The sequence below is a fragment of the Mus caroli genome, unplaced genomic scaffold, assembly GCF_978045245.1.
Source record: "Mus caroli unplaced genomic scaffold, Mus_caroli_1 scaffold_20, whole genome shotgun sequence".
NCBI classification, from domain to species: Eukaryota; Metazoa; Chordata; class Mammalia; order Rodentia; family Muridae; genus Mus; species Mus caroli.
Genome location: NW_028227275.1, coordinates 30,235,965 through 30,256,389, shown reverse-complemented (window position 1 = coordinate 30,256,389; position 20,425 = coordinate 30,235,965). Strand labels below are relative to the sequence as shown.

At 38.2% G+C, this 20,425-nt stretch overlaps 1 protein-coding gene across 3 annotated transcripts in view; it reads right to left on the bottom strand.

Moving 5' to 3' along the window:
* Nucleotides 1–20,425, bottom strand: part of Prkg1 (protein kinase cGMP-dependent 1) — a 1,217,686-nt gene that overhangs the window by 139,165 nt on the left and 1,058,096 nt on the right. For all 3 annotated transcript variants that reach the window (XM_021151357.3, XM_021151356.3, XM_085834099.1), the window contains one exon: nucleotides 19,101–19,166. In XM_021151357.3, the coding sequence (XP_021007016.1) occupies nucleotides 19,101–19,166 (66 nt within the window). The remainder of the gene's footprint in view (nucleotides 1–19,100; nucleotides 19,167–20,425) is intronic.

Below are 20,425 nucleotides of genomic sequence, written 5' to 3'. Positions count from 1 at the left end.
AGGTTTGTAAAGAATTGCGTTGGAATTTTGAGGGGAATTTCAATGAATCTGTAATTCATTTTTCAAAAGAATTGCTTTTGGCAAGATTGCCATATTTCCTCTGTTAATCCTACTGATCCATGACCACAGGAGATATTTATATTTTCTGGTATCAATTTCTTTCTTCAGAGACTTAAGTTCTTGTCATATATTTCACTTGATTAGTTAGAGTTACACCAAGATATTTTATATTATTTGTGGCTATTGCAATGGGTATTGTTTTCCTGATTTCTTTCTCAGTCCATTTACCATTTGTAGTTAATTTTGTATTCAGCCACTTTGCTGAAGGTGTTTATCAGTTGTAGTAATTCTTTGGTAGAGTTTTGGGGGTCACTTATGTATACTACCATATCATCTGTGAAAAATGATTCTTTGAATTCTTCCTTTCCAATAGAATCCCTTTTGGCCTCCTTTAGTTGTCTTATTGCTTTAGCTAAAACTTCAAGTACCATATTGAAGAGATAGACAGTGGACAACCTTGCCTTGTCCTTTATTTTAGTGGAATTACTTTATTTAATTTGATGTTAGCTATTGGCTTGATGTATATTGCATTTATTATGCTTATGTGTGTGCCTTGTATCTCTGATCTCTCCAAGACTTTTAACATGAAGGGGTGTTGGATTTTGTCAAAGTTCTTTTTAGCATCTAATGAAATGGTCATGTCTTTCAATTTGTTTATATGGTGGATTACATTGATGAATTTTCCTATATTGAACCATCCCTGCATCCATATATTAAAGCCTACTTGATCATGGTGGATGATGTTTTCAATAATCATTTTTAAAGCCTGCCTTTGAATTGTTGAGATGGAGCAATGGATGAAGGCACTTGCTACCAAGCCTGCATTAGATCCTTGAAACTCACATGGTAGAAGAAGAGAATCAACTCTTGTGAGTTGCCCTCTGACATCAACACACATGATATGGCTTAGGCATGCATGCATGTGCACACACACCAAAACAAAACAAAAACAAAAAAAGACCCAATGTATACATTTTAAGTATATATATATATATATATATATATATATATATATTTGCTCTTATGCACTATGCTATATATATATATATATATATATATATAGCATAGTGCATAAGAGCAAAACAGATAATAATCATGCACTGTTCCTATCACCTTATATTTAGCTCATATGCTACACAAATGTGTAATTTAAAATAATCTAAGCAAATCAATAACCTGAGCACCTGCTGGTTTACTTTAAGCTATTTTCAAAATGATCAGGGTGGCTTAGGAGGATTGATTCTCTGAACAATGCCATCTTTTCTTCAGCAAGCCCAGGACTCTCTACTCATTCAACCTTGTCATGAAAGATGACACTTATCTGAAAGGAATTTCTCAGGACCTGTAAGATTCTGAATAAAGTTTCTTGGAAAAGAACTATTTTTCAGGCATTCAAGGAATGATTCTGAACCAAGAGGTTAGCAAACTATCATCTTGAAACAAAGCAATGCATACTGCACATTTTATAAATAAAGTTTTGTTAGAACACAGACACACTTTTCTATGTACTGTGGATTACCCACACTTGTTTTCACATGTACAGCCAGGTTAAACAACAATAACAGATCACATACAGCCTGAAAAGTTGGAAGTGTTTGTTAAACTACTTTCTAGATTGTTCTCTTCCTCTTACACTTCCACCATTATGTTGAGTCGATCTAAATACTACTGATTTTAGTTTCAATACTTTGAAGTTAATCCCTTGTATGTCATGTCCTTTTCATCTACCAGTGCCTGTCTTGGACAGGCTTGTTTTATTTTGGGGACACTCCTCCTTATAAGCAGGCAAGATAATCTTTTAAAACGCAAGTTGGATGATGTCACTATGTTGCTGGCCTCTACAACCACTCTAATTTCCTCCATGCATTTGACTTTGGACAAATGTCATATGTCTGCAATGTTCTCTGCACACGTGTTCACATAGGATTTCCTTATTACCATTAAAATCTCAGATCAAGTGTATTCTCTTTAGACAGTTCTTCTCAGAGAAGCCAATACCATTTACTCTTTAACCTAAAGCCTTACTGATAATTTAAAGTCACTCTGACTCATTCTCACTTACCACCACCTATAAACAACTGTATTTAAATATTGGTTGTTTTTCCTACACCTAAATCTAGATTTCCAATCCACCAGTAGTTTTTTTGTTTACTACAAGATTACTTGCTTATAATAAAAACTTGAAAGGAAAGGGAAGATGAATGCATCCTTTGATTTAATCACTGCAAGTCAAGTCTAAGCATAGGATCAGAAGATGACAATGTTTGCCCTTTCCTGACACAAACTTTTATTTCTAACTCAAGGTGTGTTCCTTTGAGAATTTGTCTATGTGAAATATAAAATATAAATATTTAGATCAAAATTTTAGCTTCAGTGACTACTCTAGCTACATTTTAAATCCTAATAAAAATATATCAGTGAAAATCTACAAATAAAATTAGGTATATCAAAGCACATGAGTTATCACTGCCAGGACTTCCCTCATGTTACTGTATCTTCAACATCGATGGATCTATGTTACTCCCTTGACTGAGTTAAATAGCACTGTGTGGAAAGTTAATTTTAATATCTCATAGATGTCTCACAAATTTTATCAAAATAATCCATTTTGCCCCATGGAAACCAAGTATCAATACTAAGTTATTTAAGTTTTCTTATAACAGAGAAGATTCTCAATTCCAAGAATATCTTAGGATCTGTCTTGTAATAAGAATCAAAACTTGGTAGACATTTGACTTTTCTAGATTTTTCCATTTTTAAAATAAATACTAGAGCATTATAAAATCTCTCACATATTATTTTCAAGCATAGTGTCTTATAAATAATTTAAAATTATCAATTCATTTAGTTTACCAAAGCTCTTCTCCATGTGAATAAATAACCTTCATTTAGTTAAATGATTAAGATATATAGTTAATGCAGTCTGTATTTATTATATCAAAATTTTAAAGAATATTAATAAATGTCTATTTAAAATTGTATGACATTTACAGTTTGCATAGAAAAATACCATGTAATTACAAAGCAATATGTAAGCTAAAAATGAACCCTTAGTACAATAAATTTATCTCATGGTATCTTTTTTTTTTTTTTAGAAAATTTTATATGTGACCTAAAACTCTTAAAAGTAAAGATGTTAGTCACTAGCTTAGCAATCTTACAAAAATTTGTCAGTGAACTTTTTATTTTTGCCTTTATGACATGACTGGGAAAAGAAATTCTTGGTTGCTCATTTGAACTAGTCGTTAAGGCTATATTGCTGAAGATGCCATATATCTGAACTGCAAACTGGAACTGAGCAGGAAGCTTCCTCCAGGCTGGCTAGATTTCACGGTGCTAGAAAGTACTACACAGGCTTCAGGGGGTTGAGACTGTTATAGCTAGCTGTTAACCTTCCATGCTACAAGTACCCATCTCCCAGGCAAGATGAGCCTGCTGATGCAATAATGTCACAACTGTTAAGGAGGCAATAACTCATTCTAACAGGGTCTGAGGCCTGAGCCACAGGAAGGAATTCATTTTGCTTATTGTAAACATGGACAAAGAGCCACAGCCAGGGAGGTCTTTGATCATAGGGGTAAACTTAATACTTTCCTTTAGCTAAATTGTCAGTGTGTCAAATTGCCTTTTACATATTTACATTTATAGTAACAGACAAATGCTCCTTTCAGCTTCAGTCAGAGAGCTTTTCTTTGCAATGTGGGTAGTGAATGCAGAAACACATGGTTGCTTCTGATGCTAAGAATAAGTTGAGTGCTCAGACATCTTTATCTCCCACCTCTAAGGCCCAGGGAACATTGCAGAAGAGGGGCTGGCAACAATGTAGGAGCCAGAAGAGAATGGCCATCAAATAGAGTCCGTTGAGCTCTGCACAGCCAATGCAATTATGATCTCTCAGTATGGTGGGTGCCTTTAACGAACCTACAGTAGCTTATTAGCAGTCAACCACCAATTGGTGAGAAACTGAAGGAACCCTACTTCTGTGCTAATAATAGTTCTGAGGGAGGGACAGTCATTGTCTTCAGGTGTACTCTCTAAAGAGCTCACTCAGGCTTTAAGAGATATTCCAATCTCAAGGTCACACAGATGATTCTGGTTAAATCAGTGGATCTCAAACAACAACAACAACAACAACAACAACAACAACAACAGCAGAAGCAGCAAAGGTCTTGTAAGTTGGAAGGGGCCTATAGAAAGAAAGGAGAATAGAGGTGACAGATGGGGCCATTATAAATTTCAGAATGCACATGATATATGGATGGAATTGTCAAAGAACAAACAATAAAAATGAAAATAAACCTGTTTCTCCCAGAATCATTAGATATGGGTAAAAATATCCTTAAGTATCATAAATTAGTGCTTTCGAGTTTAATAAAAATATCAAGCAAAATGTGAAGAAAAGCTACACTATTTTTAATTTTATATATTTACATGGGTTTACTTTCGTTTTACAGATGAGGCAATCGAGGCTAAATCAACTTGCTGAAGGCCACAAGGTTGACCGTATTTGAACTCTGTATATTTGAATACTGACTATTGCTGACAGCATTCTGCCTCCCCACATATAAGACTGAAGCAGATGTTAGAGATCTGGGGTTTGGCCTTGAAATCATACCTGTTCTCTGGCATCCAGCCTCCTCAGCCAACCCAGCCTTTAAAGAGGAGTATGTTAACAGCTCATCTGAATTCTCTACACATCCATCAATAAAAGCTCTAATGAGGAGGGCATATTACTCCTCTGGTGTTGCCATGCAAAATAAAAGAGTCTACACTAAAAACAGAAAAAGAAATTAGGTATGTACCAGTATACAGAATGGATGTCAGGGACCAAGGACTGGCCAGGGTCGGTTTCTGGTGAGACTTTTCTCCTCTCTGTGTCCTCAACACAGCTTTTCAATGTGTGTGTTTCTGACTGCTACAAGGACTCCAATCCTATGGGATTAGAATGACCTTATTTAACCTTAATTATTTCTTTCATGGCTGTGCCTAAATATAGTCACATGAGGTGTTAGGACCTCAATGCACAGATCAAGAGACATAATTAGTCTATAATAAGCACAATGAAGAAATACTGGGGGCAAACTGGAAGATATATTTTCTTGTGTCCCTTTTTTGGGGAAAATGTTTGCTTCTACATTTTTAAAAGTTCATACAACATACATTTTAAAATTCACATTGTATACTCCTTGTACACATTGTTATGTTACTTAAAGACATTTTAATATATATAAATGAAGAAATAAAAAAACCCTCAACTTTCTTGGATCTATTAACACTTTAGAGACAAACCACAAAACCAAGAAATCATAACTCTACTCATTGTTATTAACTATGATGGCCACCTTGGATTTTAATATGTTTTAAATTCAAAGGAGGTGACAGCAAAATTAAAATGTAGCAGATTCCCACCACATCATGAGCATTCTCTAGCCAGCCTCTCTGATAGAAGCATTATCTTCTTGTTTCTGGGGCTTCTCCTCCTTGTTCATGAAGGCCAACTTAATTATTAGTTCCCAACTATCTAACATCTGTCTCAAACCTCATGTTTACTTTCTTTAAATTTTATTTCATCTTTGTGTGTGTGTGTGTCTGTCCACTGTGGGCAGAAGAGGCTGTCAGGTCTTCTAGACGTGGAGTTATAGGTGATTGTGAGAACCACCCAATGTCAGTGCTGAGAATTGAACTCAGGTCCCCTGGAAGGGCTGGAGACACTCAGCCTTTGAGCCATCTCTATTCCTTTGGTATTTTGCATGAATTCTTTCAACTTTCTCCTCTTCTCCTTCATCAATACCTTTTCCACTGATGGTCTCCCTGTGGACTCTTCTTTAAGTCAATAAACAGAACAGTGTCTCTAACCCTACACCATAAAATATCCTTTGTGGCCAGACAGCCAGTTAAGGAGTCCTACTATCCTGTGTCCTTTTTCACTTTAATCTTCACCATACTGCAGCTAGCATTTATTTCATCTTCCCTTCATCCTGATTCTAACTTCTATCAGAGTGGACATTACTATTAGCCTGGAGGTCTTTTCAAAGAGCCCTCCTCCATGTGCTGTCTGAGCTTCCTGGGGAGAAGGCAGCACTCCCCAGATGTGGGGACTTGAGTTTGCAGAGCTGCACTGCCTGCTGCTTTGTGCCTGACTGGATTTCCTCATTTTCATCTCCTCTCGCTGTCCTTCCACCTCTCTCAGTACATATCACACACGTCTCCCTCTGCCACATGTTAATGTAAGTTACTGAAATATTTGTCTTTGCTATCTTATTCTAACTCACCAATAGGGTTATTTTTCTTAAATACCTAAGGTCTTGCATATATTTAATCTTTTATACTAGCTTTATCTCACAGAAACTTCACACTTCTACAATGTACCCAGTTCCTGTACTTTATGAAGAGCCTGCTTTAGGATTTCTCACACTCCTGTAGACTGGTGTTTTTGATCAGATAATTCTACTATAGAGAGATGCCCGGGGCATTATATGATGCTTAGGAGAAGCCCTGACCTCTGTCTACAAGACATGAGCAGCAAATCTAGTGTACTAACAAAACTGCCTCTGGACATTGCCAGTGTCTCCAGGTTAGCAACAGTAGATGTAGGAGACGGCTTGGGAAAATTATATAAGGCACCAAAAACTATAAATTCAGTAAACAATGCCAGATATTGTTACTATGATCTGGTTCTTATGTAGTACACTAGTCAAACCCCTCTTTAAAGGTTCTCAAAAGCTAAGTCTTCACGCATCTGCCACTTCTGAGTGTGTTACTTGTATCTCACTTACAGATCATATTCTCCTTACCATAGCTGCATATACCAGCTTCTCTCCATACTAGTTCCTATGCCTCCCGTCTTCCTAATTACCTTATCGTTTACTGCAATTCAGAATGCCAATCTTCGTCTTCTCTACCAATGCTCCTTTTTACTAGAGCCCCTCAAGCCCACCTTTGCAATCTCCTTTGGACTCTTAGTACCTTTAGCCTCTTACTCAGGCTACTTAGAGCCTACTTAGAGCTTACTTAGAGCCTGGTGTAAAAGGTTATGTGTGATTCTTATATTTTTAAACACTTTTATTCTACTTGTCTTTTAAACCCCCCCCCAAAAGAATCAAGTTTCCCTCTTAATTTGTTGGAAGGAAGGCAACAACCAAAACAAGGTACAGAAGGCAGATAACCCTGAAATTCTAACTAGGGAAGATTCTGCCCAAATCTTTGAGTTTCTCTAGTTCTCAATTGAACTCCCTTTCTAGACTGCCTTGTTTGGTGACTTTCCCCGCCACAGGGCTATTGTGAGGATTAACAGATGATGGTATTGAAACAAAATGTCTCCCAGGGTGAAGATGCCAGCTATAGAGCCTGACATCCTTTCCTGAACTAGTGCGGAAAGAAGACAACTGAGTGTTACAAGCTGGCCTTTGCCTCAAGTGTACAAGTTGGCAGGAACGTGTGTGTGCATGCACACATGAGCACACATGCATACACACATACATACACACACATCCCTAAAACACATGTAGGTACTCATATTCATGAATTACCTTTCATCATCTTTTCCCTTTCTACCGCCCATGGCACTACCTGTCATCAGTACCCTGAATCTTCTCTCAGGCTGGTTCTCTGGCTCCGCAGTGCGTTACACACTTGGATAATTTCCATTGTTTCTCTGATGTGCCCTTCCTTCCCTGGCACCCTGCTCACCGTTAGTATTTACGTTTGACACTTCAGAAGAAGCTCATCTTGACTTTCACTCTTCTTTCACATTTTCTGAAGCCTTTCAAATATATTATTCTTCCCTGGGATAAAGATGCAATCGCCAAACAATGCACCACTCTTCCATAGCTTTAGTTGTTAATAACTAAGCTCCATGCAGCAACCAGAAAAGAAGAAAAATGTTAAATGTAGTCTTTTAGGGTAGTGGTAGATTTGGGCTGACTCACCAAAAATTTTGTCTGTTTTTCTTTTTCAGTCATTTCAATTGAAAACTTAAGCTGGTTGTGGTGGTAAACTGCAATATATTCTCACGACTGCCACTGAGGAGTATGCTGTGTAATGGTTCTAGAAAATCCTTTTAAAACATGCTGACCTTAGACTCCCTAATTTTCCCACTGCGTGTCTCTTCAGGGAAATACTTCTGAAGGTAAGTAAAGATGCCTAATCCACAGAGCTCTTTTAAAAAAGGTTTTATTTATTATTTATATGAATACACTATAGCTGTCTTCAGACACACCAGAAGAGAGCTTCAGATCCCATGACAGATGGTTGTGAGCCACCATGTGCTTGCTGGGAATTGAACTCAGGACCTCTGGAAGAGCAGTCAGGGCTCTTAACCACTGAGCCATCTCTCCAGCCCTCACAGAACTCTTTATAAAAGCACAGATAAAAATGACTTAAATGACTAAGTACAGCTAGAGACGTAAGAAGGCAAGGAAACTGAGTTAGGTTTAGAGTGAATCAGTGGAGCTGCTAAGTCAGGACAGGAGTGTGATTGACTCTGTTTACATGTTATTCATTTTGGGGTGTGGCACAGGCTTTCTGAAGCTTCATTCATTTGAAGAGGAAACAAACTATTCCTTGCAGAAGTGCTGGGAGAGAAGTGATGTGTTTAATTAGTCCTTATCTGCAAATCTACTTCTGTGTAAGCCTCAGTGAATATTTAATGTGCTAATGTTATCTCTGTGTGTGGACAAAGCTGAAAAAAAAATCTAGGTGAAATGACCTACTTAATTAAATATACTAACAGTTGGTTCAATTTAACAATATATATTTATGTTTTTTCTGAGTCTACTCTTCAGTGGTTATATGTGTATTACTATATACATAGAGTATATTGGAGAGAAAGAGAGAGAGAGAGAGAGAGAGAGAGAGAGAGAGAGAGACTCATTAACTGCTGTCATTCAGTTTCTTTCCCAATGATAATGCATTACCCGTCTGCAATTCAGCTAGCAAGACAGTGTCTTCCTTGCTGACCACCATATCATGATTGGCCTTGGGTAGTCTGCTATCTATTCAAATTAGCTCAATTACATTGCTGTAGAAGGGCTTGTAGAAAAGGCGACCACTGTATTTCACCCAGAGAGATAAGTTCTGCAAGGGCTCTCATTGTAACACTTGGTCCAGGATGGGGCATCCCTGATATTGTGGCTGATGCTAATTTGATTCATGTTCCCACACTTTGTACTTCAGATGGGTACCAACTGTGAGGCATATTGAAAAGAAAAGGAAAGCCTTAGATCTTTTATGACCCAGCTGGGCCTATAATGACTGTGTCATCAGGAAAACATGCTTCCTAAAATAAGCAAATCTACTTAACTCTACCAAAAAATGTGCAGTATCTGGAGCAGATTTCAACTTTAATGATTGTACCTTTTTTTTTTTTTTTTTAAATCTTATTGTTAGACTTCTATCTGAAAGTGCTCCTGGCTTCTGCCCTGCCTCACAGAACCCCAAACCAATACAAGAAGCATTAGAATTGCACCCCCCCCCCAATAAACACCAAGAACCACTGCTTAGACTGCCAAGTGCAAGATTTCAGATGTTACTTGTCTTAGGATTTCTGCTTAATGTTTAAATCTTAGAAAATAAAATGTATTGTTTCAGCTTACTCCATCATCTTTTCATATCAATAGCCCATGAGTCTCAGAGGATTGCTGAGTTTTCAAACAAATTTAAAAACAGTGGATAAAAATGCAAGCTGCAGATACACTGTAAAGTTTCAAGTTCTCGCTGTGAAAATGGAATTATTTATTACTAGTATAACACAAAATGACGACTTAAGAAAGCAAGGCCTCTTAAATTTTAAGGGATTTACGAACTGCAGTATCAACTTGCATCTGTCTTCTAAGCATCAGAGCTAATCAAAGCATTTCTAACTGGTAGTGATCACCTTATTCCGAGAACCCGAATGGACCCGAACTTAGCATGTCCATAGCTGAAGCAGTTATTCTCTCTGTTGTAACCAGCTTTCTTTCACAGGTCATTGACCACCTACAGACAGACAGCCACTGAGTCCCGATATAAGAAACACTCCTCACTTGAAACACTTAACAAGCACCCAAGTCTGCTTTAGGCTCAAGTCTAAAACTCTCAACCTTAATAGGTATTCCTTAGGACTGTTGTGACTTTAATAGTCTGTACCAGTTCTCTGTGTTGTAACCCAATCTTGCTCTGCTCCCTTCCTTCAAAGACAAATACATGATACAGTGACAAAAGCTGGCCATTGGCCCCATAGTCTCCAAAGGACGAGGCCAGTTTCTTTACATTGAGACACTAGGAGATTACTTTTTAAAAATATGGGTTTATTTATTGGGTTTCTACTTTATGTGTAAGACAGCTTTAACTCTGTATATGTGTGCGTGTCTATACATATATATTTATGCATATGAATGCCTGGTGCTGTCAGAAACAAGAAGAGGGTGTCAATCCCCTGAAACAGGAGTTACAGACTCTTGTGAGCCACCATTTGGGTGTTGGGATTAGAACCCTCGTCTTCAGCAAAAGCAACAGGTGCTCTTACCCATTGAAACCCAACTCCAGCTCTTGTTAGATTTCTTGATAAGCTCTACCCAGTTCTTCTTTCCTGACTCAGCTCTCAGGCTCTGTGTGATATTTTTTCCAGTCTCTTCTCCAAGTATTCTGTTTTTACCATGTTCCAACCAGTACTACAAAGAAGGCACTGAGGCTGCTCTCCCCAGTCCCTGCCTTCACTTTCTCTCCTTTATTTGTAAAACTTCTGAGAAACTTAAAAGAACCTACCTCACATGTCACTTCATCCAAGGAGTTCTTTGAGATGCTTCAGGTAAAATACTTTCTACTTTAAGTTTTTACCAAGGTAAGTTCATACTTGAATTGTTGGAGTCACAAATCAGGATTAGAAAGGAGAAGCTGTTGTTATTCATTGTCATCTTCCTGTGTGGCAGAATAGGATTTGGTTTGGAATGTGTCCTGGTTCTTAATTTTTTTCTCTCTCTCCTTTTATTTTGGTTTGTGTTGTTTCTATAAGAAGAGTCTTGGTATGGTAAACCAGGCTGGCTTTGAACACACAATGATTCTCAGGCCTTAGCCACTCAAGTATGGGGATCATAGGTGTGCATCCTCACACTCAAGAGTATTTCAGCCTTTTTTTTTCCTGCCTTTGAAAATGTGTCTTACATTTTAAATAATTCCCCCTTGCTGATTAGCAATGGCATGTTATCAGCACTGGAGAAAAATCAAGAACGAAGCATTTGGCTTCCTGATCCTTGTGTGTGCTTGTAATTTTTCTAGCGTCTGCTTTATAGTACCCAATGGCCAGTAGACTTTTCCAGACATAGCTTTTCATTTGTCTGGGAGTAGCTTTTTCAGGAACATTGTCTTGGGATTTTGGGTCCAATTTCTACTGGCATGACAACATGGCTACTTCATGGCTGTCACTTATTGACTGTATTCTTCCTAGCTGGGATGGATTTTTGTGGCTATGAGATGCTAGACAATTCCTGGGGACACTTTGCTTATCACTGGGGGAACTAGTAGTGTTAAGCAGACAGTACTGGTCAGGATGCTGTTAAACAGTATACAATGTAGAAGACATGCCATCACTCCTTGTTCCAAACACCAACCTCCAACACACAAAAACAAGTATCTGGTCCTCAAATATCACAGGCTGTGAGTTTTAAACATTTTACTACTATTGTTTTACATGTTGGGGTATTTTGCTTGCATGTACATCTGTTCACCATTGGTGTGTATATGTACAGTGCCCATGTTAGCCAGGAGTGGGTGTCGGATCCCCTGGAAATGGCATAACACACCTTGTGAGTTCAATCCATTGAACCTGGGTTCTTCAAAAGAGCAGACAGTCATGCTCTTCCCCACTGAGCTGTCTCTCCAACCCTCAACAGTAGTGGATTTTAGATGCCATGCTCAAACTACAAGATCCAGTTCTTAGTTTCAATGGGGCCAAGAAAAAAGAAGTGAGGGCAGAAATAAGGGCAGATAAGAGCCTTTGGGAACATTGCTTTGGGACTGAGGCTTCGTGATTTCACGGGCTTTCGGCTTCTCAGTAAACACACCTTATCACTCTGGTATCTACCATAATTTCTAGTCATTTACAGTTTGCCCTCCATGTTCCAATGATGCGGGTGATGGTCACACGCTGGGAGGTGTATAGCTCAGCCCTCAGCCACAAAGAGCTGGAAATCTGTCCTTCTGTGGTGCAGCTCTCAGTTCTTAACTAGAGGATTTGTAAGAGTCGGTTTTCAAAGACTTTCTACTCGAAACTTCCAAGATCTACCAAAACACACTAAAATATAAAACACGAATGGACCATCTACCTCACTAGTCATTATAGTTAAACAGTGCAATTGGAGTGTTACTTCTGGCCTTGAAGCCGCACCTGCAGCACAGAGTTCATCTAGACAAGAGGTTACAGAGTGGCAGCTTTGGAGCCAAATGACAGATAAGCTTTAGTAACAGACTATACTCCATTAACCTGAGCAGGTCAGTCTCTGTCCTCCATTCTAATCCCTGATGAATTTTCTCTTCTTTTCTTTTCTTTTCTTTTCTTTTCTTTTCTTTTCTTTTCTTTTCTTTTCTTTTCTTTTCTTTTCTTTTCTTTTCTTTTCTTTTCTCTTTCCTTTCCTTTCCTTTCCTTTCCTTTCCTTTCCTTTCCTTTCCTTTCCTTTCCTTTCCTTTCCTTTCCTTTCCTTTCCTTTCCTTTCCTTTCCTTTCCTTTCCTTTTCTTTTCTTGTGTTAAATTTGTATTAGTTCTTTGAAAATTTGAAACAGTGAACTATCTGTTATTTTTTAAGTTAAAATATAACCACGCTGCCACCCTCTCCCTTTTCCCTCTTCCCTCTAAGCTCTCTTATACTCTGCCTCACTCCTTCTTAAATCCACAACCTCATTTTCTTTAACTGTTCTCTCTCTCTAAATGCATGCGTGTATACATGTATGCACACACAACCTGTTGATTCCATTTAGTGTTGCTTGTTTGTGTCTAATCTCATGGCTGACTCTCTCTCTCTCTTTTCTTCTCTTTCTTCTCTCTCTCCTTCTCTCTCTTTCTCTCTCTCTCCTTCCTCTTTCTCTTTTTCTCTTCCCTTCCTTCTTCTCCTTCCTTCCTTCTTTCCTTCCTTCTTTCCTTCTTTCCTTCTTTCCTTCTTTCCTTCTTTCCTTCTTTCCTTCTTTCCTTCCTTCCTTCCTTCCTTCCTTCCTTCCTTCTTTCCTTCCTTCCTTCCTTCCTTCCTTCCTTCCTTCCTTCCTTCCTTCCTTCCTTCCTTCTATTTTTAATTCAAAGAATGTTTTATTCTGCTGAAGTCCAGCACACTGGATCTATTATCTACAAAGATGGAGAGACCCCAAAGTGGGCTCACAGGCATGATTTAAAGCACATTAGGGGGATTCTGGGGAGGAGGAGGTGACCTCTATCATTATCTGTTGGCTCTATCTCTAGGGATAGTCCAGACTACTGCTGGGGCATGGAGGGCTGAAGCCTGTCGTGGAGTCAGCCTAACCCATCTCAATAGCTAGTTATTAATCTACTTAAATTATTTAACTCTGCTTGGCTTAATTTTGGTGATCATATACATCTAGAAATTCATTCATTTCATTTAGATTTTCCAAATTAGTTAGATACATGCCTTCAGGGCATGTCCTTCCTAATGGTTTTATGAACTTTATTGGTATCTGCTGTGCTGTCTCCCTTTTCATCTCTAATTTTATTAATTTGGGTTCTTTCTTTTGGTTAGTTTGTCTTAGGATTTAACCATCTCTTTTAAAGAACCAACTATCCAGCTTATTCATTCTTTGTGTATTTTTTTATTTCTAATTCATTTCTGCTCTGCTCCTATTTTAATTATTTCTGTTTACTATTTTAGATTTGGCTTTTTCTTGTTTTTCTAAGGTCCAGAGGTGCAGCTCAAAGTTATTTGAGAGATCTCTGATTTTTTTCTTTGAATCTAGGCATTTATAAGTTTCCTATGACTGGTTGTATTTTATGCCCTAGGTTTTAGAATATGTTAAGTTTCATCATTTCCCATCAAGATATTAATGATGTTAGAATATTAACATAGTCCAAAGGTTTCCGAGAGAAACTGCTTTTCAGGTAACAGAGTAGGGCTAGAAACCATTCATATATTTGCCTTGAAATTTCATAAATGGCAGGTATATGGCTAGGGATGGCTAATGCATGAGAGATCAGCAGAGATATCTGGTCCAGTAACTGAGTTGACTCAACCACTGGACTGGGACTCCTCAGTCTGGGACTCCTCTGGGGACATCCCAGCCAGGGATACTATTTGTCATCGCTGGAGGGACCTGCATTGGTAGATGTGTCCTGTGACCACTTTAAGGCACTTGGACAAGCAAGCATCACGAAGAGCTGTCCCTCTGTCTTTTTTCCATGACTTTAAACCACACTGACTCCTCATAAAATAGTCTTTTTATGGAAATGTGCTTATTTTGTCATTGGACCACACTTGTTAAGGACAGGCTATAATTCAACTCACATCATTAAGCTAAACTAACACAGTCTTTCTTCTAAACTTCTGGATTTTATCTTTTCTATTTAAAGTGTCATGGAAAAGCATACTAGTCAGTAACAGATTCATTTAAAAAAAACCCGACAAGGCTAAATTATTGCAACAGACAGCATTCTAACAAGGCACATTTGTTTTCTTGTAATCACCCTGCCAATATCCTCACATCACCCCAACATTCTTTCTGGAAAAATGAACCAAAACAAAATTCACTTAGATTGTAGGAAAGGCTAAGGCCATGACATATTTTAAGTTTATCACCCTCTCATTTAAGTAATACAGCCACAGGGAATGTGACATATGAAGTCCCAATAGTCCTATCATGTGGACAGAGAATGGCATGCTATACAAAGAAGAGGACACAAGTGACCTAGGTGGATAAATTTACCACTGCTACATAATCCATCATGAAACCAACCTGGTTTATGTGGTCTCTAAATCTCTCTTGTAGTATCCCCTGGCCATTCCCTGACAGAACCTGTAAACCAAAAACAGCCTTCTGGATTTCCATTCACTTTCTAGTCTTCAGGGGACAAATCAGCAAAATCAGATTACTCTTGCCCAGAAATATCTTAATCCCAAGTTAGGCTTTACCAAAACCAATACAAGGCTCACGTGAAGGCCTGGAAAATAAAAGAATGGAATTAAGAGATGAAAAATGGGCGTATATGCGGTGGGAACGGCAAAGAGATTTGATGCCTTCTGAGTAAAGGGAGGAGGGTGTGGGAACATCAGACATGATGTCGAAGCTGGAAAGACAGCCAGTCAAAAGACAGTTGAGGACCAACCCTGGAGAGCCCTAAGATAACAAATAGGATATGAGGGGAAAAAATGGTCAGGGAATGCTGTTGGAGAACACAGGTGGGCACCTGGTCATCGTTTTCTGATTTGTCCATGAGTGTTTATTTTAAACAGAAGTCTGACATTCATGATTGGTTTGTTTCCCCTTAGGAAAGCATAACTGCCGCTTATGTAACATGGTACCTAGCTTGTAAATTAGTGAAGGTTGCTCCTTTCGCTGACAGTTCTAATGTCTGCCATCTGTTTGCACAGGATGACACCCTGGCGCTCCTCTAATTGGACATAAATTAGGTACCCGCAGCAGTTTTGACAGGATCCCTCCGCTGCACTTAGTCTCTCTCTCTCTCTCTCTCTCTCTCTCTCTCTCTCTCTCTCTCTCTCTCTCTCTCTCTCTCTGTCTCTCTCTCTCTGCTATGGATTCAACGTTTTCTTGGACACTCAACATCTCCCCTAAAAGTAGATTCATAAACTTTCTGGGTTCAAATACTCAACTTATCTTTTTTTTGTATCGTATGATTTAAACTGGATCTCTTGTCTCTTGTCTCGTCTCTTGTCTCTTGGCTCTCCCTCCCTTTCTCTCTCTCTCTCTTCCTTCTTTTTTCTTCTTCTATTTAAGCAACTAAATTTTTACATTTATTTTATTTTTTGGAATTTCTCTTTCTTTTGTGACAGAGCCTTGGTGTAGCCCACGATGAGTTGGAATTCACCACATAGCTCAGGCAGGCCTAGAGTCCATGATCATCCTTCTGCTTCAGAAGTGGTATTATTGGCATGGGTCATGTATTTTTAATACCCATTTTATTAATAAATTATAATATCATAATATAATAGGTACAAGGAGATGTTTTGAAATGTGTGTACAATGCAGTAAAACTAAATCAAAACAGTAAGTGTAAACACCCTCTCACCTCTCATTTTTATAACACACCTGAACTTTATTTTCATTGTTAGTTTATTTATTTTGGGGGACACAGGTTCTGTACATTTAGCCCAAGGTTGTTTTGAATCTTTCTGTAATATGCTGGACTCAAACTCATAAGCTGTCTGCTTCAGTCTTCCATTTCATTGTTGTTTTCTCTAAATACATAAAACAACAGTTGGGCACAGTGGTGCACACCTTTAATCCAAGAATTCATGGGGCAGAGGCAAGCAGATCTCCGTGAATTTGAGGTCAGTCAGAGCTTCACAGAGAGACATGTCTCAAAAGCAAAACCAAACAACAAGAACAACAACAACCAACTACCATTATTTTTACCAGTTACTCTCCAGTGTTGCTCATTTTAAGGCCCACTTCTTTCTATCCACCAGCAACTGACAGCCATCATTTTATGCTTCCCTTCTGAGTTCCATAGTTGAGTTCAGTGGTGTTCTTTCTTTGCATAGATAATTTCATTTAGCAGTCTTCCAGATTCTTCACCCATGCTGTTACAAATGGCAGGACTTCACTCTTAAGTGGGTAATATTTATTGTATGTACATGTGTATATATATTACATTCTTTACTCATTTACCCCTGGATGTGTACCTACCACACTGAGCGATAATTCTCAGACTTCCTGCCATGTTTAGCTGTAGCTGAGTATCTTGAACTCTGAGCCGTCAGCCTGTTCTCTCCATGTGGTACGACCCTGTCTTGTCCAGCTTTCCTAGGAAACTCTTGGTTTTGAATTGTTGTTTCACTAACTCTATGTCTCTGACTTGGGATTTAATTTCTCTCTTCTCTAGAGATGTTCTCTTTCTACACTGCCCTGTCTCCTGTTGTTCTGGCTTCTCTTTCACCTGTTTTTCTTCCCTTGAACAAACTGAATTTCACCAAATCCTGATATATTTCAAATTCACCTATATTTCTATTTTATCATGGAATTCCGCCCCACCTGACAACTTCAGTTGTTAATTCTATGCAGGCAGTGTTAACATTAGTTTTATGGCAGTGGTGGCAGGGAGCTCCTGCCCACATCTGTCACTTCCTCAGAGCATCTGTCTTATGCATTCAAGATTGCATAACATTGGATGTTATTCTCAGTGGAATATCATTGCGCCTCCCAAACTGGTCTCTCTTCTATATATCATTTTCTCTGTCCTAATAATATCCATAATTTATTTCATGGTCTTTAACTTAGTCAGAATTTCAACTCTTTGTTTTTACCCTTTAAAAGCCTTCATTATTACACATTCCTTCTCCAAATGGTCCTATGATCACGAGCTGGAATTAGACTCCCAACTACATATTCTATCTTCAAACCTTCCCTCCATGTTGTTCTTTATATAGTACTTTGTAAAAAGTCTACCATTTGGTATCATTAAGTATTGTTAGAGTGGCTGTTATAGCAAAATTTAGTGTTTGTAGTAACACAGTCTCATTATACCTGCACACTAAGATATTATAAATTGTCTTCTAACAACCAACACACAATTGTCTTATTGTCACTTGAAACTGGCTCATGGTTTCCTTATGAATTGCTCGTTCTGATGACTCAATAGTCTGCCCTCCCTATACTTTCAGATACTTTCCCGTAACACCATGCCTTATACATGGTAGAACCCCAGTGGAACATACATTCAGTAAAAGCAGTAAGGATGGATCGATGTTGATTCTGGGACCTAGAAAAGAACTTTTCCATTTCAGAGCTATATGTGAGTGCAACTATCAGGTAGCAACTGTGCCATGGCTTAACTTCTAGTGACATCAAGATTAGGAGTTGTGAGTCAAATTGGGACCCTCTCCCCCCAGAGTTTCCTGGGTTATCCAATGCTATCTTTCTAACCTTGGTCTCTATTCCTCAGCTTTAGTTCACTGCAGCACAATGTCTCCTGCAGCTGGGAAGAGCACACTAGTTTTCTGTCAGTTCTCTCTGGGTCAGACACTCGAACTTTCTGATGTGCTTACCCACATATGCTACATTGAAGAAATACCTTTTTTTTTTTTTTTTAATTCCATGTGGTTTGCACACATCTGAGCCATAGTCTTCTGGTGGCAATAACCTGCTATTTACAGTTCCCTGTAACCCCAGTAAGAGCTGTAAAGCATGACGAAGAGAAGAAACAGGGCAGTGACAGATGTCTCAAAAGAGCCTTTCATTTCTCTAAGTAGGCACTTGTCCACATCTAGAGCTGAGGCTTTTTACAAGAGTGTCTTCCCTAAGGCTTTGGTGTAGGAGTGTCAGGACAGAGAAACAGAAAAGAAACCTAAAACATTCTGAGAGCAACAGTGATGAAGGTTCTAAATAAAACACCAAATGACAGTACTGGCTAAGCAGCTCCTGAAAGACTCTAAAGACAGACGCTTGACACTGAGTATCCAATTCGTCTGTGGTGAATTTGATGACGTGTCTTTGCAAATGCATTAATTGCATGTTTTTATTAATCCTCAAAAAATCCCTATGATATTGCTTTTCAAGTGAACCTATGGTGCTGTCATTCATAGTGTGTAAGTGCCTTATTAAAGATTACAATGCTAGATTGGCAGAACTAGCCACTTCAAGAGTATAAGAATAAAAAAGAGAACTCATTCTAACAGGAAAATACTTTAAGCAAGTGTTAATAGCTCTTCAAAATGCTATCTAATTCCAGAACCATATATATTGCTGATATGAGTGTGTGTTATGCATAGAAAAGTACTTACTCTCTGTCAATTCTCTCTGGGTCAGACACTCGAACTTTCTGATGTGCTTACCCACATATGCTACATTGAAGAAATACCTTTTTTTTATTATTATTATTCCATGTGGTTACTTACTCTCTGTCAATCACAAGGCAGGTGACAGCTTCTGCGGCAATAACATTTGCTGTTCTCACATCCTCCCTGCATAAAGATAAATAGATAAATAAGACCCATTAGAATGGTGCAGCCTTTAAGAACAAAGGCACATAGCTATGGTGAGTTTCTTACAGGAACCAAAGTATTACACGTTTTTTGATTTATGCACCTCCAGGTTTAGGCTTCCTGTGAAGAGCCACTTTACACATATTATAAATCACACATTCCCTGCAGTTAAAACTCAGTTGTTACAATTATCAAATTTAACGTTTCACTTACACAAGTGGAAGAAGATTTTATAAGATCATTTCATTTGCTCTTTGGGGGGAATTTCTGAGTTAATGATGATAAAGTTGGGAATGAATAGGTTAAAGCTCTTAAAGAGTCTAGAGACATACCGCTGGAAATAGAGTATCTAATTCATCCATTATGAACTTGACACTCTATCTTTGAAATCAAAGGACCAGTTTTAAATATTCTCTTAATATAGTAACACTACTTTTATGCAACTAAGGTTTGGAAACTTTATGGTACATAGTTATTCATCTGTCCAAGATCATGATCCTTTATATTATTTGATGAATATTACTCGTAGGCACTTAAATATATTAAGAGGATCTCTTGGCAAACACATAATTTGTAACTATAGTAGGCAATGTCAGTCTCTGAGACCTTTGAAACTCTTTTCTGGTGCATCTCCAGTAGTGAGAGATGGATTTGGTAAATTAACTTCACAAGTCATTCTCAGCTACCATAAACTTAATGTTACCATTGTCATAACATTAAATGACACCTGACAGCGTACCCTTTTTTCTTATGATAACATTTCTAAGGCAATATAACTGATGGCAAATATGCCTGAAATATATCTCAAAGTTAATTGTATAGAAAGATGTTGTGCTGACAGGTTTTTAAACTACAAAACGCAACGTTCCACCCAAATCAGGCACCCGAAGTACTGAAAACCAAAAGGGTTTACAATGCATCCTTTGCTACTGAAGACTCATGAAGTTCCAACTCACGCTCTAAATTCTGTCATTTTCCCTGCTGACATGTCTTTCATTAAGTATTTCATTGTTGTTTCTCTTCTTTCTTGGGTTAGTGTTGTTTAACAGAAGCAGCATTTGGCAAATCAGAACCATACATTCATTCACTAATCTCACTTTCCCAGAAATGCCCTCATGATAGTCTTCTGCATTCATTATTTGATACTGATTAAAAAAAAAACAAAAAACAAAAAACAAAACATTTTTCTTCTTTGAAAGAGAGCCATGTTGGGATTCTTGTACAGATGCATCGCATGA